General features: G+C 42.7%; 1 protein-coding gene across 9 annotated transcripts in view; it reads right to left on the bottom strand.

Moving 5' to 3' along the window:
• EDA (ectodysplasin A) overlaps window positions 1-5,658 on the bottom strand; it is a gene marked incomplete at both ends in the record, with an annotated part of 370,306 nt that extends 364,648 nt beyond the window's left edge. For all 9 annotated transcript variants that reach the window (XM_082681536.1, XM_082681537.1, XM_082681539.1 and 6 more), the window contains one exon: window positions 5,263-5,658. In XM_082681536.1, the coding sequence (XP_082537662.1) occupies window positions 5,263-5,658 (396 nt within the window). The remainder of the gene's footprint in view (window positions 1-5,262) is intronic.
• Between the last annotated feature and the right edge of the window lie 19,717 nt (window positions 5,659-25,375).

Genomic DNA, 25,375 nt, shown 5'->3' with positions numbered 1-25,375 from the left:
ATAATAACAAGTATTATCAAGGATGTAGAATAGCTAGAATTCTCATACATTGCCAGTGGGAATATAAATTGGTTCAATCACTGAGAAAAGTTGTCATTATCCATAAATTTGAAAATATGCATTCCCTACGACCCAGAAATTCCAATCCTAGGTATATACCCAACAGAAATTCAAGTACACATAACCAAAAGACATGTATAATAATATTCATAGTACTGTTATTTATAATAACCCCAAACAATCCAAATATTCATTATCAGTAGAATGAATAAACTGTGGTATATTCAAACAAGGGAATAATATACAAAAATACAAATAAAAAACTACAGCTGCATGTAACATCATGGATATCAAAAAACATAACATCGAGCAAAAAAAGAAAGCTCCCCCCCAAAATACATACTATGTGATTTCATTTATATCAAGTTCAAAATGGGCAAAACTAATCATGTTAGACATCAGGACAGTCATTCACTTTGGAGGAGGATGGTATAGTGATATGGTGGGGGTTTTGAGATGCTATTTCTATTTCTTGACCTGAGTTCTGGTAACATTACTGTATTCATTTTACAGTAATTCATCCAGTTGTACAATTATGATTTGTGACCTCTTCTGTATGTATGTTACACTTCAATAGAAAAGTGGAGGGAAAAGAAATGAAGAGCTAAGTGATGGGTATTTATAGACTAGTCAGATAAAACTGGTCCTCTATGAGGGTCACCCTGCAGGCAACGCAAGTGGTTTCTCTTGGTCATGTTCTTGGGGATTAAAGGGCTTCAGAAGTTCTCTAGTATAAAGAGATCTTCTCTATAACGTAATCACAGATAAACTACAAGTTATTTTTCACAAGATCTAAGAGAGAAAGAAAGATGAGACCTACATGCAAATAAAACAAAACATCAAATAATACATTACAAAAAACTCTTTGCACCATCACAGAGGTAATGTGGTTAGGGCTTTTCTCCATTTTACTATCTAATGATTCTAGAAACCAGTGAGACATTGCCAGTGGAACTATCTACTCACCTAAGCACAGTTAACAATTCACAGGCTTAGCAAGGCCTGAGGAAAACAGGCCTGTTACAAATGTCTTTGTTTTACATGAACATCTCTAAAGGCCCCAAATAATAATTCAAGCCAACAAGTGTTTAAGTACCCTAACTATAATCAGCACTGTGTACCACGTATTGTGGAAAAAGACAAAAAGGAAGGCAGATTTCCAAGGAGCTCTAATATAAAGACACAAGTTTTATTAAACACAATAACAGCAATAACTGGAGAATGATTCCAAGACAGGATATGGTGGGTGGGTTGCAGGAGTAGAATCGGTAAGAGAGAAAATGGGATAGGTATAATGCAGCCAGTTGATCAAAAGCCTTGAATGTCACACTGAAAAAATCTAGATTTAAACCTATAGAAAATGATCTTATCTGGATCCCACTCCCCTAAAAAATTCTTGGATTTAGCGATTCCCAGTCATTTTCTTGATCAACAGGCCTTAATAATTAACATCAAATCTAGATATACTAATGTCCTATCTAGTTAAACCAGAGATGTTTTGTGCAAAGTTAACGTTGACTTCTATGACATCACCTCAAATAATCAGAGACATATTCCAAATATTGCTAACAGTCCCCAATAAACCCTTATAAGTCTACACAAACATATTTTTCTAAACACTTAAACCTTAGAGTTTCAGTTACAGTATCTCTTGGGGAAATCATCTGAATGAGACACTACCTTTATTTGCCTCCCCCACAAAATAATCTTTCAAGCATTAAAAGATATCTAATACTTAATATAGTGGCTGACTCATAGCAGGCTTTCTATTTATTGAACTAGATTGTTAAATTACACCAGTCTATTAATCTTACTCATCTCTCTCATGGTTTAGTAGACTTTGATCATCACCCTCTCTCAACCTATCTCTCCAGAGTGAAAAAACAACTAGAAAGTCCCTCCAACCTTTTGATCAATTTAATTTGTTTTCTGGGGATTTGTATCAGCTGTTAAGTTTTTCTTGATGAGCAGCCACCAGAATTACCTATATGATTGTGAATGCAAATCCACTTTTGGTCTTTTATATGGAAAAGATAAGAGTTTTGTTTCATCATTGTTTTCAACACCCTTCCTGATAATGCCCACCATATTCTCGGCTTTGAGGACCAAAATCACAACTGGGCCAACTTCTTCATAGACAGATAAACAGTGATTTTTATTTTAATCTTTTTTACTCTAACAATAATATTGTGTATTGTCTAACTCAGAGACTGATGAGATGTATTTAGCTCCTGAGATCATCTCCAATGAGTATCCAGATAAACCTACAGATACTCAGCTACTCCAGCTGAAGGAGACAGGTATGATTCCAGAAGGTCCAAAGTGACCCTTTCATTTTTTATCATGAGCAACTGTGCCCCCACTGGGAAGGCTTTTCTAATAAGTCCCTAGGAGAACTTTGCTGATCTCTCTGCTATGCATCCTGACTGCCCTAATTTCCTTCTGTATTCTGTTTTTAAAGTTTTTAAATTGAGGGATGACATACATACATCTTCAGTGACTTCTAGATCCCTTTCTTGAATCATAACTGAGCCCATCATCTCATAAGCATGAATAGGTTTGCATGACCTTATACAATGAAGTGCCTCTGACTATTCTGCCCACTTGGTCTCATGAGATCTTCCAGCAATTTATTCTCATCAGTTTGCCTTCACTCCTTGCAGATAAACTGGTGAGAAACCTGAATGTTCTGCTCATTGAAGGGTGTATATTTTTATCTTTTTTCCTCTCCGTCTAAGAGCTGCTGTAACAGCAGCTGTTTGTGTTGAAAACTAAAATATAAAAATATGACCTACGTGGCCAAATCCCACAGGCTGTTTACTTCCTTATTTATGAATCAGATTCTGTCAGCACAACTTAGAATCCTGACTGTCAGCAATACTGCAATTAAATGTCCTTGCAAAGCCAGCAGAGGGTGCACCAGGGCACTGTAAATTTTACCCAAGATGTAGCCATACTAATTTAATAGCCAATCAATGTTTCCCTTTTTTTTTTTCTTTTCTTGGTATACTAAAACTAACACCCTCAAGAAAACTTATGTTGAATCTGGGCTAAAATTCCTTCAAAGCATACTCTAATTCTCCTGAAAGTGAAGTTCAGGAAGAATAAGGAATACATGGTTAAATATAGTCTGGCCAAAATGTAGGTAGAGAAGAAGAAAATGATGCAGATCGGAGCCCTCTCCTTTGCAAAAATTCCATAGCTCTACCCAGCTACCAGACAAAAGGCTCCAGGAAGTAGTATATTATAGGGGAATGGGCACTGAACTCAGAGTAAAGAGACCAACTTCCATTCTAATTTTGATCAGAGTTGTATGACCTTGGACAAGTCATTTCCCCCATAGGAACTATGTGTTCTCCAAGGGGAATGATCAAATGGATTCATGGCCCCTCATAACTCTAAAAAACTCTGACTCCAATTGATGTCAGCAAATGCAAAAAGCCAGTGTGCTTGTTATTACTTCTCCAAAAGATTAAAACGGAAAAAATAAAGGACAGAAGATAAGGCGCTGTATTTAAACCTAGACAGAACTATTTGAAGCACCACGCAAAGGCAACTAAATGCCATTACAGACCCTATGAGAATCCCACACCATCACAGGAGCCCCAGAATACAGCTGTTCTACTAATCCTCAGCCTACAAACAGGGGTCTGTCCATTCTGAATGCCAAAAGGCCTTGCCACCATTTGACTAAGGAAGTTCAATTCCTTCATCTTTTCACAGAAAACCAATGTTCAGCTGCTAAGTATTTCTACTGGGTATAGTCGCGGGGCAGGGGCGAGGGTTTGTTGTTGGGAGGTGGATAGATAAAGGGAACCAGAATCCTAGTTAATTATCATTTAGCTACTGTGTTTAAAGTTTCAAGTATGAGAAGCATGTCTACTGATTCTCTTCTTTGATAAGCTGTTATATAAGTTGAAGTGTGCTAGCAAAACATTTTAAGGCTCAGGACAACCTTTCAACGCAAAATGTAGAAACTGTGTCCGCCCTAATATTAAAGCATTATCATGACACCGACTTTGGATGGGTGGTCAAAGTAGCACGAATAATGTTTACAGAGTATGACAATGACTCTGGATGTGGTAATAAATATAGAAGGCCTGGGTCACTCACCTCAAGGAACTTATTTGTATAACTTGCCCTCTTCCCCAAGAGGAACAAATTGACTGTTATTCTTTAACCACCTCAAAAGGATCCTTGGCTGCTTCTCTTAAGTTTTACGTGAGACAAAATAATGGCAAACAAGAGAATACTTAGTTTTAGGGCACTAAATTTCCTTAAATAAAGAACTAGAAAAAGTAGAAAACAAACACCAAAGCTAACAGTTTGCTAACCAGGGCACAAACACCATAAAGATTGTATTAAAAAACAAAAGAAACAAACAAACCAAAACTAACAAACAAAAAAACTGGGAGACTATTCTTGAGTCATTATTCCATCAGTAGATTCCTGCTCACAAGCAAGCAGGAGTGAAGACACTTCACACCAACCCTCCCCACCCAACTCCCCAAAAAAGAGTCAGAACCGGCATGCAAAGGGTGAGTTTTATTCCAAAGATTTTTTAAATTACTGTTTCAAAAGTTGTCTAGCAAGACGGCATATTTCTACCAGAATTCCTCAGGGGCGCTGATCCTCACTAGAACACCGAGGACAATCCGTCTCAAATTGCAGGTAAGTGTGAACAAGCCCACGATCTGGTCAGTGCACCAGCACCCCGGCGCAGAAAACACGGTTCAAAGTTGTTTCAACGGGCGTGGAGCAGTTATTACAGCTGTTTACAGCTCCAACTCCAAAAGAGAGCCTGCTAGTGCTGGCATGAGCTCTGGACACGAAAAAACAAGCACCGCGGGCGCAGAATCTCACCGGGAGCAAAAGGGCCAGGCTGCTGCCGTTAGTCAGCCTGGGGGGCAGCGCCCGCACCTTCGCGCCGCGGCCCGGGCGGGAGCGCCGCCAACTTTTCCCGAGGCAGCCGGAGCTGGGGGCGGCGGGCGCCGGCCAGAGTTCCCAAGTCCGGAGGTCCTGAGAGAGTCAGGGTGAGCTGGGCCAGGGACCGAGGACAACCTGCCCCGGGGCGACCTCTCCCCAGCTTGTCCGCCCCCTCCCCGATCCCGCCGTCGAACTCGGCTCGAGGTGGCAAAGTCCTCCCCAGGCCCCCGCCCTGCGCACATGGGGAGGGGGCCCTGCCCCTCCAGAGTGACTCACCTGGTGCCCGTCCTGGGCGTCTGGGGGGAGCGTAGCTTCTCCCCGTTCCAGCAGCTGCTGCTGCGGGGATGGCTGCCCGAAGTGGCGGGTGATGGAACCGTCGGGGTCGAGTCCACCGGGGCTGCTCAGGGTGCCCGAGGTGCCGAGGTTACCGGGACCGCCAAGGCTGGACTCGGCTCCCCGCTCCCGCCGCAACTCGGAGCGCAACTCTAGGTAGCAGCACAACGTCAGCAGGTGGAGGGCCAGCGAGAGGCCAAAAAAACCCAGGAAGAGCCGGCAGCTGTTCCCTTCGCCAGCCCGGGCAGGGGCCCCGCGACAACCGCAGCCCTGGCTCCCGCGCGCCCTCGGCGCTGCCGCGGGCTGGAGTTCCCTGCGCTCCACCTCGGGGTAGCCCATGGCCTCCGGAGACACCCACTCTCTGAGGCCCGGGAGCCGCCGCGTCTGCCTCAGCCCTTCGCGACCCCTGACAGGCGGCTACTGTCCTGCCATCGGCTGGGGACTGCAGGGACCCGTTCCTGCGCGACGGAGGCTGGGCGGGACCGAGCAGGGAGCAGCCGCAAGTGCAGCTCCACTCCGAGGGGTGGAAAAGGGAGGAGGAGGGGCGGGAGAGACGGGCGGCTCGGCCCCGCGGAGGGAATGAGGGAGGAGGCCCCGGCCGACCCCGCCCCGTGCCTCAAGCGGCTGCCGGGACGCCCAACCACCGAGCCCGCCAAGCCTTGGCGCCCCGCCCCATGCCGTTCCACCCGGGGCCTCCAGCTGCGGGGCGGGGTCTGGGGGCGTGTGGGTTCGCCTCTGCCCCGTGGCCCCACCCAGCTCTTCTCTCTCACCCCGTTCCAGTTGGTGACTGTGGCTGTCGTTCATCCCTGGACTCCGCCCCAATTTAACCCTTGAGCGCCAGTATGGGGTCGGGGGCGGGGAAGGGGGGAAGAGGAGGGAAGGAGGGGGAGGCTGAGAAGAATTGGGGAACCTGGGAAGGAAAGTAGAGCAAAGAAAAGGAGGCGGAAACTAGTATTAATAGAAATGTTTGCAATTAACTGCAGTTGTTAATAACATCATCCAGTACTTATCTGTTGCTTTCAATCTTCAAAGCGTTTAACAGACGTTAAACTAATTAAAACAGTTTTGGGTTTGAAATGAAACCATGCCTGCTGGGTTTGCAATCCAATGGCGCGCCAAAAGAAAAGGAGACCCAGTAGCCTGAGAGCCAAAGGGAGTGAGAATGAGGTGGGACTGAGACAGTCCCACTCCTGGAGTGAGTCTGGGGCCTCAATCTAAGTGACATCTGTGCCAGGTGGAACTGAAGTGATGCTGCCTCACGCAGGATAAAACAGTCCCCTAGGATTTCTTGGTATATTAATTAATTCAAAGTATTGATCCCTTTACATGTAGAAATTGCTGTACGAGAGAATCTACAGCCAGTGTAGTTTTCTTCTTCCACCGCAGCAGGAGTTTTGAGTGGAGAACAAGTGCCTTCAATGAGCAAATGGGGAAACTGAGGGCCAGAATAAGGTGGATTTTTACATGGGTGGTCCACAGAATGGCCAGACAGTATTGGCATCTCTATTTGCAGGCAACTGTTCTAGTCTCTCCACCCCTCTCCTCCTCTCCCTGGAGTAGTCCCTGGGGGAAGTTCAACAACTCAGCCAAATGTTCCAGATGGACACTGCTGCAACTGCAGCATCTTCAACCCTCTGAAAAGGGTTCAGAGCAAAACAACAAACAAAAAATGTGGCAAATGTCAGAACAATAGACCCTGAAATGAACGATGGAAAGGATTAGTTGAGTCGAAATTAACAAGAGTTACTAGTCCGAGATTATAGAGAGCTAAATGACCATAGCAGGGGAAATATGTATGCTTCTTGGTCACTATGCACTCCCATTCCCATGTTATGAATAATTAGCAGTTTTATTGACTTGAAAAGGGTAGGCCTAAGACCTAGGCTGGTGAAAAAGGAGAAAAATAGGGGGAAATAGAAAAGAAGAGAAACAACAAAACAAAAACAAAGCATATGGTGGGGAGGTCAGTCCAAAGATTACAGAGGTCATAAACCTTAAATATATTAGCCACAGGCAATTTTTCTTTCAGACACTTTGGGAATGGCCTCAGTGCTTCAGAAACATCTTTGTGTCTCCTCATTAGCCCTTACGTATGAACTATAAAGTTTGCAAAGAATATCATCATCATGCAAATAAGAAAATAAAAAGGGGCACTTAGCTAATCTCAAATTCTGCTTATTCAGTCAAGGAATTCTAGATGCTGGCTGGAGGAACTGCCAGGCTGATTTAACTTAATTATCACAGCCCAGGATTATTAGAAAGAATGCTAGACTAGGAGTCAGTAGACCTGACCCTGCCACTGGTTTGCTGGGTCATTCTGAGAAAGTCACTGCTTTTGAGGACCTTAGTTTCTCCACCTGTAAAACGAGGAGTTTGAACTTAAACAGCTATAATATTGTGTTTTATCTGTGTTATCACTGACTATTTTGACTTGGTTGCATAAAGGGTTCAAAGAGGCTGCCTCTTCTTCCCCTAAAGTGAAAAGGGAATAAATAACAGCCACTCCTGGGAGTGGTGGTGGTGCTCAGGGGACTTACTAGTCTCAGCTTACCATGTTCTACCAGGCTTTTCACAGCTTGACTGAAGACCCTGGGTTGCACTATTGCCTTCAGAAGTCCTGCAAATTGCATTTGATCTGGGACCTCACTTTGGTTCCCAAGAGGAAGAACATATGGCTTAATATGAAGTAGAAACATTGGAATGGGGTAATCCAGTGAGGAATGTACATGGTTAGATGTTTTTTTTTGTTGTTGTTGTTTTTTATAAATTTATTTATTTATTTTTGGCTGCGTTTGGGTCTTCGTTGCTGTGCACGGGCTTTCCTCCAGTTGCAGTGAGCAGGGGGCTACTCTTCGTTGCGGCGCGCAGTCCTATCGTGGTGGCTTCTAGGCACGCGGGCTCAGTAGTTGTGGCGCGGGCTCTAGAGCACAGGTTTCAGCAGTTGTGGCACTCAGGCTTAGCTGTTCTGCAGCATGTGGGATCTTCCCGGACCAGGGCTTGAACCCGTGACCCCTGCATTGGCAGGCGGATTCCCAACCACTGCGCCACCGGGGAAGCCCTACATGGTTAGTTTTAAAAAGTATTTTGAAGTGTTAATTCAGTTCGCTTCTATGCTTCCATAAGTATCCCATCCTCTACAACACAGGTCTCAAAATGACAGCCTGCAGGTTACATCCAGCCAACAGATGTGTTGTGTTTGGTGCAGTGTTGGCTAAAATTTTGGATAAAAATAATAATTGCCAGGATCCAGAAATCAGGAGATTTCACCAAAAAAATCCCTATTTCTTTAAAGCATGCTAACACTGGATCCACATTCCCATATGGCTACAGTCAGCTAGAATTGCTCCCTTGAGACAAGCATGAGCAATCAAGTTCCACAGTCATCCCCACCTTCTTCCTTTAGTCTCCATTACTGTCCTTGTTACCCATTTCCCTTATCTGTCTGGCCCCATGTACTCTAGGAGACAAGATATCAGCTCCTTAGCATGACCTATAAACTGCCCTTCCAACCTCACCTTCTGCCACCCTACAAGGAACCCATACTCCCACAATCCTAAAGTCACTGACACTTCTCACACTTATGTGTCTTTGCACAAGCTGGTTTCTTTGCCAGGAATGCCCCGACCTTGGAAAACTGATAAATTCTTCAAGAATCAAATCATGTGTTCCCGCAACTCCTTCCAAACAGATTTCCCTTTTTGCTTTCACTGCACCCTGAACATATCTCAATGATATCTCTGACCACATCGTATTTGTATTTATTTGCAGGCTTTCTTACCATTAACCTGTGAACAACGTGATAGTAAAAATCATGTCCTTTCCATTTTGGTAGTCCCAGTACAAAGCATAGCATCTACCACATAGTAGATAACAGTATTGTTTGTCAAATGAATGGGGCATGACATCTGCTATGGTAACCTGGACTGCCTAGAATTCCAAAAATGGTACTGAGCAAAAGGATGCCTGTCAGTACCACTTATGAAGCATGTACTGTGTGCAGAGCTGTATAACACACTATCGAAAGAAATAAAGGAAATAGAACCAGTTGTGCAATTATCCCCTTATTTGTGCCACTGTTGGAGTTGTGGATAATCCAGAAATTCAAATATAATTGGTTTGTAATACCTCATTGGCTTTCTGTCCCATCAAATTTCCCCTCCTAATTTTATTTGCCTGGTCCTAATATTAAAAAAAGTATTAGTTGACAATATATGAAGAATAAATGTTCAAAATAAGTTGACAGCCTCTGAACACCCACCAACTGGGCAGAAGATGCTAAGGAGTTGGGCAGGGACTGGTTTTTAAATACCTCTTAGCTCTGTTTAATCCACAGAACAAATCACTGACATAGAGATCACAGAGTTGACTCTCTGACCCACTTAGTGACAAGCAGATAGTTGGGAGGAACATGGGCTTAGGACTTAAGATCCTCACTTACCAGCTGTGTGACTTAGGACAAGTGATTTTTGCCCGTCTTAAAGAGCCTCAGTTTTCTCATCTGTAAAATGGAGATGACAACATATGTTTTGTGAGATAACTGTGCTGAAATGGGATGCTAGATGTCAAAATGTCTGGCACATAATAAATGCACAGTAAACGTTAGTCTCTGCTAGGAGACTTCCATCAAAAAGAGATGAGAGGAAAAACATGTAACAGTTCTCAAGAATACGGCAGAAATGCAGAAGAGCATCTACATACTTTGCCCTTGCCAAATGCCTGCCCCCATTTTGTATTCTTAAAGTTTGACATAGACCCCTATGGAAGTTCCCACCACCCTCTTACCAACTCTTGACTCCAACTTGTATCCAACTTCCTCCTCTTGATGTCCTTCCTTCCACTTGATGTCTAGTAGACATCTTAAACTCAATATGACCAAAACCAAAGTTCTTCTCCAAACGTGTTTATCCCTTGGTCTTCTGTGTCTCAGCAAATGGCAACTTCATCTTCTCATTGCTCAAGACAAAATCTTTGAAGTCATCCTTGAATCCTCTCTTTTTCGAATACCCCACATCCAATCTGTCAGTGAATCCTGTCAGGTCTGCCTTTAAAATATACCCAGAACCTGACCACTTCTTACCACCACCTAGTGACCAGCCTAGTCCAAGCACCCATGCTCTCTCACTGGATTACTACTTTAGCCTCCTCCATGCTTTTTACTTTTGTCCTTGCCACTCTGCAGTCTATTCCCTACCCTACCCTAGTCAGAGGCTTTCTGTTAAAATGTCAAGTCAGATCCTATCACTCTGCCCCAAATCCTCCAATGGCTCCCTTTTTCTTTCAGAGTCTTTACCTTGGCCTACAAGGCCCTACATGATCTGATTGTTGGCCACCTCCTGGGCTCCTCTCCTACTACTATTCTCTTTGCCCTCTACTCCAGACACGTTGACCCCTTTGCTGTTCCTTGAACTTGAAAAGCATGCCCCCACTTAAGAGTCTTTTAACCTACACTTCCTTTTGCCGGGAATGCTATTCTCCCAGCTAACTGCATGGCTTCTCCCTCGCTTCTTCCGGGTCTCTTCTTAGATGTCACCTTATCAGAGAACCTTTCCCTGGCCAATTTCCCATCACTCTCTATCCCCTCCCTTGGTTGTGTTTTTCTTCTTAGCATTTATCATCGTCTGACGTATTATCTATGTGTTTGTTTATTGTGTGTCTCCCCTGCAACCACAATTAGAATATCAGTTCCAGGAGGGCAGATATTTTTGTCTGTTTTTGTTCACTGTTTTATCTACCAGAGGAAGAGCAGTACCTGGCACACAACAGACTCTCAATAAATATTTGTTGATGGAATGGTTGAATTCCTCCCCTGGTAGAGTAAGAGGAGGAGAAAGGAGGACTGGTGAGATGGGTTAGTGGATAGGCAAGGACTTTTCTTCCAGCATAGTAAAGCAGGAAGGAACAGCTCTTTCATTTTACATGAGGCATCTCCGCCAGAGAAAGAGACACAAAGGGCCACACAGCTAATTAAAGGAGGGGATCAGGAAGGAAAGGAAAATTGGTTGAACATCTATCTCCTATGCGCCAGCCTTTCTCATTAACTTCTGTGTGATGTTAGTATTATGAACATTTCACAGATGAGGAAACTGAGGCATTTAACAGACAGGTCAAATGACTAGCTCAAATTTGCATAGCAACTAAATGGCAGAGTCTGAATTTGAATCCAGGTCTGAATGGCTCAAAAATTCCATACTCCATTCTAAGCCTTATCTCCCACCAACTACTGGCAGATAGATTCAAAATTCAAAATTCTAGCTTTATAGAGCTAGACACGCAGAGACCGTGAGATTCTTGGGGTGGCAGAGTTATAAACCAGATGGAAGTCAGAGTTTCTTCTCCCACCAGGCTGGCTGTGCAGCCACCACCCTTTTGCTCCAACTCAAAGACCACTGTGCTTACTGATTAGATGAATGTGCTTAAATCTGGTTCCCAATCAGGTAACCTTTCTGTACAGTAAGCCTTAATGATATGCCCAAGGTCGCGAGGCCCCTCCACAAGACCACCAGAGTCGAGAGTCAAAGCCAAACGGCAAGGGTCATTTATTGCAGGTTCGAACCTGGACCTCCGCGCACTCTTTGCCGGTGACGCTAAGAGGTCCTGGCGGAGTTTAGTACAGCTCTTTTATAGACCGGTACAAACATAGTCGCCGATTGGTTGACTTTTAAACAAAGACACTAGTCGCCGATTGGTTGACTTTTAAACAGAGACACTAGTCGCCGATTGGTTGACTTTTAAACAGAGACACTAGTCGCCGATTGGTTGACTTTTAAACAGAGACACTAGTTGCCGTCTGATTGGTTGGACGGTTGCGGGGGTGGGGGTCAGCAGGCGTAATTACAGAAGCGAGAGCGGCTGGTTAAGTTTCGGTTTCCTGAGGTTTTGTTTCTTAATTAGAAATACTTAAGGCGGGGCCATGGTCGCAAAAAGAAATAGTGCAAACAGGAGGACTGATACAACCCTAGCAGTGCTGCGGCCTCCACCAGCCCAACGGCAGGGCGTCGGGAGGCTGTGCGCCCAACTTCAGGCGGCGCTCCCAAATGTGGCAAGCCCAGCGCCGCGCCCTGGAATGGTCCTTTTTCGGCCCTTCCCCTCCGGAAAGAACAGAAAAGAAATTCCAGGAAAAGCACAAATTGAATGCAGGGCGTCAACTCAGTCCTATTCTCACCAAGCTAGAACATAGCCCCCTCATTAATAACTTCCCATGGACTATAGAATAATAACATAACTCCTTAGCCCGACATCCAAAGCCCTTCAGTTTGGACCTAAACTACCATTCCAGCTGTGCTGTTGCTAGGCCTTGACAAAATTCTGTCTGCATTGTCTCTCATTGTCCAGGAACAAACCCTACACCCCTGTCTCTTTGCCTTTTGCTGACATTACTCCCCTTCCTCCTTCCAATATCCTGTCCCTTCCCCTTTGCCTATTTAAAATCAGCACATTCTTCAAGGCCCAGCTCAAGTTCCCCTCCCCCCCCCACCCCTGCCTGCCCACAGTGCTCTCCACGGGCACATTCTGTCTATACAACTCCTCTGGCATTTAGAATATGCCACTCACAATTGCTAATTCTTCCCCCATTCTGTGTGAGGGTCTCATTTCCCCCAGATTACAGCCGATGCTCTTCAAAGGGTAAGACCTCGTCTCAAACCCCTGCAGGGCTTACCTTGAGCAAGTGCTTACCCCATCTTTGTTAATGGATTAAAGATTTTGCAGAGATGAATTTTAAGCAGAGTTTTGAAGGCAGAAGGGGTCTGGGTTTGATGGAGACAACTGTTCTAGATGGAAGGCAAGGTAAAATAAAATGCTGAGCACATTTAATATTTAGAAAAAAAAAGTAAAACACACACTGAAGGAGGGAAAGAGCAGCAGACCTCTAACGTGATGGAGGAAATAACTGTAGCCATGACTGGCATAGAAATGTTTGCAGAAATCCACGAAGCAATGATAAGGTGATAAACATTCCTCTTGCTGTAAGGGAGCAAGATGGCACAACATTAACATGGAGTATTCATTTTTGCAATAAAGTCTTTGGCTACTCATAGGGTGGCTGAGCATGTGGGGAGGCTCTCACTTCATGAGAGGAATTTTTCATTCAAAAATAGAAGATCTTGTTGCTGGCAAAATGTCATTTACATCTATGTCCCCTGCAATTTGTGTCAGTCCCACCATTCAGACCACCAAGAAGCCTAGAAATAAACTGCATATTCCACAGAGCCATTGATACATGGCACATCAGGACCACTGTGAGATCACGGATTCATTTTTGGCAGAGTAGGGCTTTAAGAGAATCTTTGGCAGTGTCTTTACAGGTTCTCACATCCTCCAAACACCTATCTGTGGTAGATAGAGTGGCCATTTGCCTTCATTTAAGAGGGGAGGAAACTGAAGCCCATAGAGATAGAGTGACTTTTCCAAGGTTATACCGTCAGGGTACCTGACTTTTAGCCTAGGGTTCCTTTTCTTATTAAACTTTCATATTTGTTCATCACACTTATGTTTGCCTGGTTGATCTGGCCAAAGAGTTTATTGACTCTGCCCATAATATACATTTCCTGAGAATGAGAGTTAGGGAATTCAGATCCTTAAATCTGATCTGGGCTCAGACCCAGAGGGTCAGGCATTTTGGGAATTGGATCTTGGCTCTGTGATAAGCAATCTGTGACAGGACTTGGAAGACTCTGGAGCTATAATAACTTTCCCAAACTTGCCCCAGCTCCCCCCACCCCACCCTCCCACCCACTAGATTATATTGAGGGAATACTGTTGGCTTTCAGTGGTTGAACTATCATATTCATTCAACAAATACAAATACTTAGTGTCTGCTATGTGCCAGGCACCATTCTAAGTGCTGCGGATACACCAGTGGAAAAAACAACTAACACAATCTACAGTTAATACAATCTACTATCGACTGAAAAAAAAGCCACAACCTAAAAGTTGTGAGTTATGTTTTATTTTGGGTCCTTACTGAGCACTATAGAAAGCCTCTCAGAGAGCTCTGAGGAATTTTCCAAAGAGGTAAAGGAGGAGCCAGGATATATAGGTGCTTTTGACTAGAAAAAAAAAAAAACATGTAGTGGAACATCAAAAGATGACTGCTAATCACACAAAACAGACATCTCAAGTTAATGATTTTAGTGCTTTTCTAGGTATGGGAAGATGTAGAGCCTGGGCTCATTGAAATTATTCCTTTGATATGCATCTTAACTATCTAGGGCCAGTTTCCTGTTTTTTTCCATCTTGAATTCTCCTCAGGGTACACCCTCCGGGGCAACTGCAGCGGCTGATGGCTTGATGGCAGGTGACTGTTTACTGAAATGGCAGAGGCATCATTTTTTGTCTGCCCTACAATTATTGTTTTGAAAAATAAGAACTTTGTCTTTCACAAATACAGTTTAACAGCAAAGTGCCTTTAAATGGCCTTATCCCTCCTCCCACTACACTTCTGAGCTAGGCCAGACTCACAGGAACACTCCTAGGTTTTGGGAAGGGCTGTATCCTAAGAGTTTCAGGGTCTGCAAAAGTTAAACAAATGTACAGATTTCCCCAATTCAAAGGCTTTCCTCTAAATAACTCAGGAAAACTAGCAAATGCAGCCCTGAGCTAAGAAATGCTAAGGAAATGGCCTATTGTTAGAATTTAAGCATCCCTCTTACCTGCTTAGCACTTACTGAATAAAAGTCCAGGAATCTATGGGTAATAGTCTGGCTCCTGGAAGGACAGGAAGCATGGAAGCCTATGTCCAAGGTGAAGAGTCAGGGCCTGAAGATAAGCTCTGGTTCAACTTGAGTCTTAGGGCATCAATGTCTGATAGATATTTGCGTGTGTGTGTGTGTGTGTGTGTGTGTGTGTGTGCACGTGTGCGTGTGTGTGTGTGTGTATTATATATATATGAAAAGAGTAAGAGAAGGTATGGCAGAACGCTTTGTAAAATGGAATGTGCTATGCAAATATAAGATATTAAGATAATAGCTACCTTGTATTGAGTACCTACCATGTGCCAGGCACTAAGCTAGGCAAATTTAGATATATTTATCTCACTTAATCTTCAGGAACTGTTACCAAACCATATTCAGGTCTCCTCGCCCGTGCACAGTAAAGCCTATCTATTGACACCACATTGTGGTGAAGGAAAGTGCAGTGTTTATTGCAGGGCACAAAACAAGGAGTCTAGGGCAGCTCATGCTCAAAACACCCAAACTCGCCATGGGTTTCAGCAAAGCATTTTTAAAGGCAAGGTGAGAGAGGGGCATCCCAGGGTGTGTGATCAGCTCATGCACAGTTCTCTAATTGGTTGATAGTGAGGTAACTGGGCTATGTCACAGGGGTTGACATTATCAATCCTTAGGCTCCAGAAGGCCTGGGGGCCATGTGCTCATGGTTATCAAGTAGTTAACATCTTCCATTTGGTGGAGATTTTAACATTTGTAAAACAACTCAGAAAATGAGCATCAGGTACTATTATCTAGGTTCTTCAGAGAGGAGCTAAAGCAGAGGATACAGGGGAGGGGTCTGTCCCAGGAAGGCCCCATAGGTTCCTGCTTAATTAGAGAACAACTTTTTGAGGTAAATTGCTCATTTTCCTACAGGTTAAAAAAAAAACAAAAAACAGTCCCAAAGAAAAGTGAAGTAACGTGCCTAACACCCCCCAGCTAGTAAATTGGTAGTGCTAAGATTCAAATACGGTCTGTCCTAATTGAAAAGCCCACACTGTATCCATTATGCCATGATGAACAACTTATTTTGCACACACAGGAACCCAAGAAATAAGGAGTCTTCTGTAATTTTCAAGCTGAAATCTATTAGATGTTAGATGGTGGTACCCTTTCTTCACCCCAATATGATCTTACAGTCTAATGGGAAGGTATAATACCAAAGCCAAATCAAATGAGGTCTTGAAAATAACAAAACCAAATAAGAAAATTCTAGCAGTAGGAAATATAGACCCAGGAGATTATATGAGATACAGCCAAGGAGAAATGGTGGTGTGTCTGGTGGCAGAGGGGATCTTCAAAGTGTTATTGCAAAAGAATATTCTCAGCAAAAACTTCCCAGAAGGCAATGTATTGATTCTTTCATTTGTCCAGTAACTTCATTCATTTATCCCTCCACTTTTCAAAGAGTTATTGAGCACTGGCTGTAGGCACACATAGATCACAGAACTTCGATGAACTGTGGGAACTAAGGAATGAATACTCAGGAGGCCGAATCCAGCAGGCTACAGGCCTGTGGCAGTCGTGACCACCAACTTAACACTTCTTTTCATACAAGTTCAATTCAATTAATGTAGGAATTTCATTTTTCTTGTAGGAACCTATCTCCAATTAACTCTAGGAGTACAGGTTTTGCTTCTATCAACTTACTCCTTTGTGAGGAGTCTGGAAGCTAAGCTTTACCTGGCAATAGAAAGTGGGATCCACAGAAAATGGAGTTGAGACCAAACCCGTGCTTAAAGGAAAGGAGCTGCCCTTAGGAATGTGTCAAATTGCTTGGGAAAGAAGACTGATCTCTGAGGGGGAAGGAGGTGGCAGCCCAGAGAAGTTGCCTAAGTGTCACTACTGCCCACCAGAACTTACACACTTGGGCCTGTTACTGAACTGAACTTGGGTCTGCTCACCCACCACACAGCAAAGCCAATTTTCTGACACTGGGTTGTGGTGAAGCAAAGTACCACATTTATTACGTTTATTTGCAGGGCACCAAGCAAGGAGTATGGGTGGCTCATGTTCAAAAGACCTGAACTCCCCAATGGACTTCAGCAAAGAGTTTTTAAAGGCAACATCTGGGGTAAGGACTGCACGGTTCATGATTGGTTAGTAGTGAGGTAACAGGGTGATGTTTCAGGAATCTTAATCATCTGGGCTGCCTGTGGTCAGCATGTAGCGGAAACTGTGCAACTCAGATTGGGACTTGAACCCATGGTCTTTTAATTGAGATCACACACCTGGTCTCAGGACTTAATAAAACTCAAGTTCTTGATGTATCATCACAGAAAGAATTCAGTGAGAGACAAAGTGGTAGGTAAGAAGTGGATTTACTTAGACAGAAACACACTCCACAGACAGAGTGTGGGCCATCTCAGAAGGTGAGAGGCCCTGAAATATGGCGTGGTTAGTTTTTATGGGCTGGGTGATTTCATAGGCTAATGAGTGGGGGGATTATTCCAACTATTTCAGGAAAGGGGTGGGGATTTCCAGGAATTGGGCCACTGCCCACGTTTTGTCCTTTTATGGTTAGCCTCAGAACTGTCATGGTGATGGTGGGTGTGTCATTTAGATGTTAATGTATTACAATGAGTGTATAATGAGGCTCAAGTTCCACTGGAAATCAAGAATCTTCCACCATCTTGGACCTAGTTGATTCTAACCAGTTTTTGTCATGTCCTATGGCTATGTCATTCCTTTAAAGGTTTTGCCCTTCCCCCTTCTATCCTGTTTCATAGTCACCCTCCTTCATCTGGGTGGGGGGGGGTCTTAATTTCTGCATATGCGTAAAATTTTTATGTATATTCCTTGAGCAGGAACTACGATTCTGTTTTATCACTGAACTATTATTATTACTTTTCTTGCTTAACTGCTTTTCCTTTGTTTCTGCATTCCCTCACTTCCCTAATTAATAACTGCATGTTCCTGCTCTTTGGAACTCAGGGAAGGCCTAGGAAACTAAAGCCTTTCTCTACAAACAAGAAACGGGGGACATGGAGGGCCTTTTGTACTCGAGAAGGCCCTGCAGGGTCCTTTTTGGTTTCAATCTCCTCTTTTCTTTGATACTTCTCAATCTTGAGGGGAACAGGGGAGGGGCAAGAAAGGGAATAAAGTTTTGGATAGAGAGGTTAATCATAAACTCAGCAGGGGAACTTGGTTTTAGGGGGGACTTGGTTTCCCCTAAGGCCCCAAAGGCCTTAGCCTTGCAAGAACAGGTGGGACACTGTTAGTTTAGCAGAGCTCCACTTTGTTTAACCCCCAGAGTTTCTAAAGTCACAGTCATTTTCTTTCTTAGCCTCTACAGCTGACTTAAAGAGGTCAGAACTAGAAGGCCCTTTGGAGACCACCTAGTCCAACCCATCCATTTTTCAGAAGAAACTGAAGCCCAGAAAGGCCAACAAGCATGCCCATCAGGTTAATGAATTAACTAGACTAGAGCCAATTGCCCGTCCTTCCTTTCTCCCCCAAGCCACTAGCTTATGTATCCATACCTGACCATCTTAAGGCATTTTCAAAGCACATGAATTACTTCCATTTTACTTCTTCTGAGCCAAAAACATGAGACAGGAAATTGACTAGAAATCACTGGCCTTGCTTCTGACTCTTAGGCTTATTCCCTACGAACACCCAATAATTTTCCTGGTTTGTACTTTGCCTTGAGGTATTCCTCCATTTTCTCATTCCTGTATTCAACCGAGTGCAAATACTAATCTTACCTTGACTGTTTCAGAATTCCACCACCAAAAAAGGCTCTGTGCAACTATCTTTATTATTTAATTAGTAACATTTTTTTTTAAGAAGCAGCTGCCAAGCTGTGCTTAAATACACTCTTAAAATTTTGAAATTTGAGGGAGAAATGAGAAGTTTCTAGTATAAATGGTTTCTACACAAAACTGCCCTTTTGGAAAGGTCGAAACCCACTGACAAAGTACCACTTAACTTATGAGAAGCCCCAACATCTGAGGGGGTGATCAGACCTATTCTGGACAAGCCAGGGAGCTTCTTTCTGCAGATTCTGATGGGTCCAAAAACTTACTGCCAAAGTAAATTGCTTCTTCCAAAAATGTCTTTCGGGGAAGCTGGAGAACAGAATTCTGAGACAAGCTGGCTGGAGTTAACATTGGTTACATTTATAACTAATATAGTTGCTGTTTTGATTTTCTTTTTAAAGTTAATTTTATTTATTTATTTATTTATTTATTTATTTATTTATTTATTTATTTATTTATTTATTATTTTTTGCAGTACGGGGGCCTCTCACTGTTGTAGCCTCTCCCGTTGCGGAGCACAGGCTCCGGACGCGCAGGCTCAGCGGCCATGGCTCACGGGCCCAGCAGCTCCACAGCATGTGGGATCTTCCCGGACCGGGGCACGAACCCGTGTCCCCTGCATCGGCAGGCGGACTCTCAACCACTGTGCCACCAGGGAAGCCCTATTTATTTTTTTATACAGCAGGTTCTTATTAGTTATATATTTTATACATATTAGTGTATATATGTCAATTCTTCTCCTTAAAAAGAAAAAGTTAAATAAAAAATATTACGGTGAACAGAGCTGAATCAATTCAGTTCAGAGAAAATGACCCATTTGGTCCTGTAAGCCCCTGTGGAAAGGCAAGCTACGATCATTTTTTAAAGGTAAAATCATGACTCTCATGCAAATATAAAAGGAACACATGTCAAAATTGTAGTTAATTCATTAATTAATGAGGGAAGCAGTAAGATGTTACAACCAGTTCAAAGGAGAATTCAAAGGACATAGATTCCCATAGGCAATTAGGAATGCTGCAGTGAATTTTCAAATAGATGCAAAACTGGTCAGTATCCATGGGACAGTAACCAAGTGCATTACACCAGGCAAAATTCATTCGCATTTCTATGAATAAGAATATTTTAGTTTTCCACAATTTATAGAGTTGTTAAATAGCTCAAAGCCAATGAAAGCTACGTAACACAGAAGAGTACAAAAGTCAGGGCATCCAATAATCTTTTTTGCCCGTTCAAAGTCTCACAAATTTCCTTGACACTAGAAAGAACCGTTGCAATCAGACTGCTTTAAGGTCAGCAAGCTCCATAACCCGTGGGGGCCCAGGTCAGGAGGCAGCCAGGGGGATGGCCTAAGAAAACCCTTGGACGTGTAACTTGACACTTAAAAGAAAATTAGCAATGCCGAATGTGGATTAGAGAAACCCACAGTGGCTTTTCCAAAGCCTTAGGAGTTAGAAATTCTGACAAGTAGAGAGATCCACCCATGAGACTGAAAGCAGCTGGTGATGGCCTGAGAAGGTCTGTGTAAAGGAAAACACATGTCTCCCTTTGCTACTCTATCTTGCAGAGCCCAGCTCAGGACATCTGGTTGAAATACAACACCTTGATTCTTGCCTGGCAACAAAGTACAAGTAAATACAATCCCCATGAGCAGGCCCACTGGGAAACTTCAGGAACACATTAGCAAGGATTGTGAAGAATTCTGCCAACTTTTCTAGCACTTCACATATTGTGTAACCGATTTTCTATCAAGTGCCTGTACACCTTTGGGTTTTATGTATGCCTGAAAATGAGTAGAGGTCCAGAAATCAAAAGCGAGCCAGAGTCTTTTCATTGGTGCTTTTCTCCATTCTTCAGCAGTACTCATCAACTTGCCTTTTTCCTCATCCCTTCAATGACCAGCTTGGAGATAACTGGCATCTTGGCATCCCTTATGTTGTGTGGAAGAGCAATGGCATGGGATAACCTGAATGCTTTTATAGTTGCCCCTTTCCCCTTCATCCCTCTCCAGCAACAACCCACACCATTAGGAAGCTGGAAAAGGCATGAAACAGACAATTCATACACACACAAAAATAGAGGGGAAATAAAAGCACTGGACTAGGATTCAAGAGCCACCCACAACTAATCCCCGATCTAGATTCCTTCTGGATCTTAGATGGTGTGATTTAACACATTCAACCATGCTGGTACTAAAGAACAATAACCATTTTATACATATTAAAGTTGCAAATATTATCAAATGCAATGTTGGTTTGGCTTGGAAGGAGAGGATGGAAAGATATCCTCAACACTGCTTCAGCAGAAGGATAAATTAGGACAATTTTTTTGAAAGGCAATTTGGCAATACATATCAGAAGTCGTAAAAAATATTCATGTTCTTTCACATAGTAATTCCACTCGTGGCAATTTGTCGTTAAGGTAATCATTCAAAAGCAGGAAATAACTATATATGCAAATACATTTTACATGTCATTATGCATAATCTCAAAAAAACTGGTAATAGCTAAATGTCCAACAAAATCAGAGTAGTTAAGTGATTTAAGATGCATTAAAAAAAAAGACACATAGGGCTTCCCTGGTGGCACAGTGGTTGAGAGTCCGCCTGCCGATGCAGGGGACACGGGTTCGTGCCCCGGTCCGGGAAGATCCCACATGCCGCGGAGCGGCTGGGCCCGTGAGCCGTGGCCGCTGAGCCTGCGCGTCCGGAGCCTGTGCTCTGCAACGGGAGAGGTCACAACAGTGAGAGGCCCACGCACCGCAAAAAACAAAAACAAAAACAAAAACAAAAGACACATAGATTGAATGGAATATTATGTGGGCAATAAACATCATAATTCTGAGGACTGCGATAAACATAGAAAAGCCTAAATACAATAACATTAAGAGGTTGAGGCAAAAATGGAACACATAATTGTATAGACATTTTCAATGTAACTCTATAAAAATGTATCTCCAGAAACAATTGTTTAATGATGGGATTACAGATGAATCTAATTTCTTTTTTCCTTTTATAAAGTACAGTTTCTAAAATAATTTAAAAATAATGTTAAAGCAAATAAATAAATGAAACAAGTGCTGGCCTAACACCTAGGAGCCTAATATTAGAATCTCTTCTCTCACTGAGCTGCCCTTTGAGATCTACCAGCCATCTGCTTCTAATGCTGGAGGAGGAAAAGGGAGAAAAAAGGGGTGTCGCTAAAGGAGAGGTACCCAAGAAAATGTGCCTGAGACAGCCAGAAGATTTATTGCTGCTGAATGCCTCTGCTTACTGTGCTGAAGAAGTTGAACATTTCAATGGATTAGGTTTCTCAGTGTCTCCATTTAAACTTGTTTAACAATAGAAAATATTTATTTTCAGCAACTATGAAAATAAATATTTCTTTACCAGAGGACTTAATACTTACTTTTTATTTATTCAGTGTTTATCTGAATAGATGTTATAACAAAAATAAAGGACATTTAAAAGTCATAACATTTCCATCATGTGAACAGTTTCCCTTTCTGAATATTACCTTCAGTGAGCATTAATGACTTTTACGTATTGCAATTACGGAATACATGCCATTTTGAATTCTATGTTTTCTCTTACCATTGAACTGCAAGCATGTTTTCATTTCTATAGTCTTCACACTTATTTTAATGACTGCATAGTATTCCTTATTGATCATTTGTTAAACCTTGTCCCTAGTGTTGATCATTCTAGGTTGTTTTCAAATTTTTGCTAGTCTCCATTCCATTCTGATGAAAAGGAAAGAAGCTCTTTTGAGGAGGATTGTCTAATTGATTAAGCTAAAAGCCTTCCAACCCTTTTTTGAAAGCCTGTACTTGGCTTTCCAACATTCTAGACCAGGGATTGTCCATGAAGATGACTCTCAGAGAGTGAGTAGCCAACATGCAGATTTGGGAGAGTGCTGGCAGCTGGAACAAAGTTGCTGCTGGTTTTGCCCTGTTCTGTCTCTGGCTAAATAGGGGAAAGTCCCTCCCACGGGATAGATCAGAAGGAAAGCATTAAGCTTGTTTTCCTGGGCTGGACAGGCATTTAGGTAGACCTAAGTTCACATGCTAGATCTAGCTCTTACCAGCTGTGTAATTGGCACACCTCTTTTTTTTTTTCTGCCGCACCGCGTGGCTTGTGGGATCTTAGTTCTCCCACCAGGGACTGAACCTGGACCCTTGGCAGTGAGAGCATGGAGTCCTAACCACTGGACCATCAGGGAGTCCCTGGCACACCTCTCTTAAACTGGGCCTCAACCCCTCATGTGTAAATGAGAAACTGGACTCAATGATATTGGAGGTCCTGCCTAATTCTGATATGCTATGACTAGTTATCCATTGGTCTGCTCTGCAATCTCGTTGACTTCCTGTTTAACCAATTCAAACATTATTCATTTCCCAAAGCCCCTGATCCAGTTTTGTCTCCCTCACTCTCAGGCAATAACCTTGACCTCACCTTCTACTTGACTGAGACTCTCTAGTCATCTTCCAGCATGAGCTATTTCAACTTCTTCCCTTACCCAGTCTCTTCTCTCCAATGTTAGAGAAAGAAATTTTTCTCATTCTCTGCTTTTAATCCCAACCCCTCCTACTTCTATAGAGACTGTGCTCCATTAATTATATCCTGTCAACAACATTTAAAATTTCTCCCTCTCTTCTGCTTCCTTCCTCTGTCTATAACCATTCTCAGATATTTCTCTAAATATCCTCCCTGGAGCCAGTCACCACTTCAAAATTTTGTCCTTCCCTATCCCTTTGCCACCAAAGTAAAAACTGGTCATTCATACACATGTTTGTATTTCCTCTTCAAGGTCACCAATAACAGTCTAATGGCACTTATTCCCTTAAATTATTCTCCTCTGCTAACTACTACTTCTCTTGGTTTTGCTGGAAACTCTTCTCCCACTTCTGATAGTAGGTTATTTTGAAACATACTGTTAAGTGAGGAAGTAGGATATAAGATTAAATGCATACTAGTTAAAAGATGTACATGAAAGCTTAGGAGGAAGAAATACTTACAAATGATAAAATGGTTGATTTAGGTGGTTAGATTTCTTCTTTTCTACTTTCAAAATGTCCTGTAGTATGGTTATATTACTTTTATAACTAAAAGTAGTTTTTAACAGAAAAACAAAATAAATATGTGCGCTATCCTCAATTCTACCCTTGGTCTTCTCTGTCCTTTCTTGCCTCTCTTTCTCCCTTGGTGATGTCATCTATTCCTATGCATTCAATCATACCCTCAATGACAGTAACTCCCATATCTATATCTTTAGTCCCTGCTGATCACTTGGATTTCTAGCCACCTGCTGGAAAGTACCATCTGGAGGGACTTGTTACAATTTTAAATTCAAAACCATCTCTTCTATCTGAGATGTTACTAAAAAAAACCCTTAACATATCCATAACATTGGCCATCTCTTCACTCTCCAAAGATAACAGGTAGGTCCTTTTCACCCTAAGGTAAGCCACCATTCTTTAACTGTATAACTGCAACTTCTAGTTGGTCTTTCCACTTTCTTCCTCATTCTGTTCATATACCTGTGTGTATGATCTGCTTAAAATATGAAGCAGATTATGGTACTCCCTTCCATAAAACTCTCTAATGATTTCCATCTCAATCAGAATAAAATCCAAAGTCTTTACCATTGTTTATAGGGCACTACATAATCTTGACCTTAGCTGCATCTCTGAGCTCATTTCCTCCTGGTGATGTCCTCTGCTTGAACTGTCTTCTTTCTGTACCCCTTCCCCCAAACCCCCTACAACTTCTCGCTTGCTTAGAGGCTGACACATGCTGTTCCCTCTGCCTTGACTGCCATTTAGTCTCCCTCAACCCTCCACTCCCATCTTTCTACATGAGAGAATATAGCTACTTCCTTCTCATCCTTCAGCTCTCAGCCTCACATTATCTCCTATAGAGTCCTCCCCAGATCACTCTGTCAAAAGGAGGCCCATCCATGTTATTCTGTATTACAACACCCTGTTTCCTTCAGAGCACTTCTCAAAATTTGTAGTTTCAGTGATTTATTTGTGTTTTGGTTTACTGTCTGTCTCCTTCTCTGGACTATAAGTTCTATGAGGGTGGAGACCATTTTTATTTTGTCCATTGCTATATAACCCAGAGCCTGGAACTGTGCTTGTCATGTAGTAGACCCTCAATAAATACATGTTAAATAATTGATTGAATGAATGACATTATGATTATGATCTTTTTCCTGAATGTTTGTTAAGTACATAAAATGTGCCAGACACTTTTACATAAATTATATCTTTGAATTCTTCTGGAGGTGTTTTAAGCAGAGGTGTTTAATTTTTTTATTTATTTTTATAAATTTAATTAATTAATTAAATTAATTAATTAAGTTATTTATTTATTGGCTGCACTGGGTCTTCATTGCTGTGCACGGGCTTTCTCTAGTTGTGATGAGTGGGGACTACTCTTCATTGCAGTGTGTGGGCTTCTCATTGTGGTGGCTTCTCTTGTTGCAGAGCACAGGCTCTAGGCACGTGGGGTTCAGTAGCTGCAGCACGTGGGCTCAGTAGCTGTGGCTCACAGGCTTAGTTGCTCCATGGCATGTGGGCTCTTCATGG

Source organism: Grampus griseus (assembly GCF_964374135.1).
Source record: "Grampus griseus genome assembly, chromosome: X".
NCBI classification, from domain to species: domain Eukaryota; kingdom Metazoa; phylum Chordata; class Mammalia; order Artiodactyla; family Delphinidae; genus Grampus; species Grampus griseus.
This window is presented reverse-complemented; position numbering and strand designations above follow the sequence as displayed.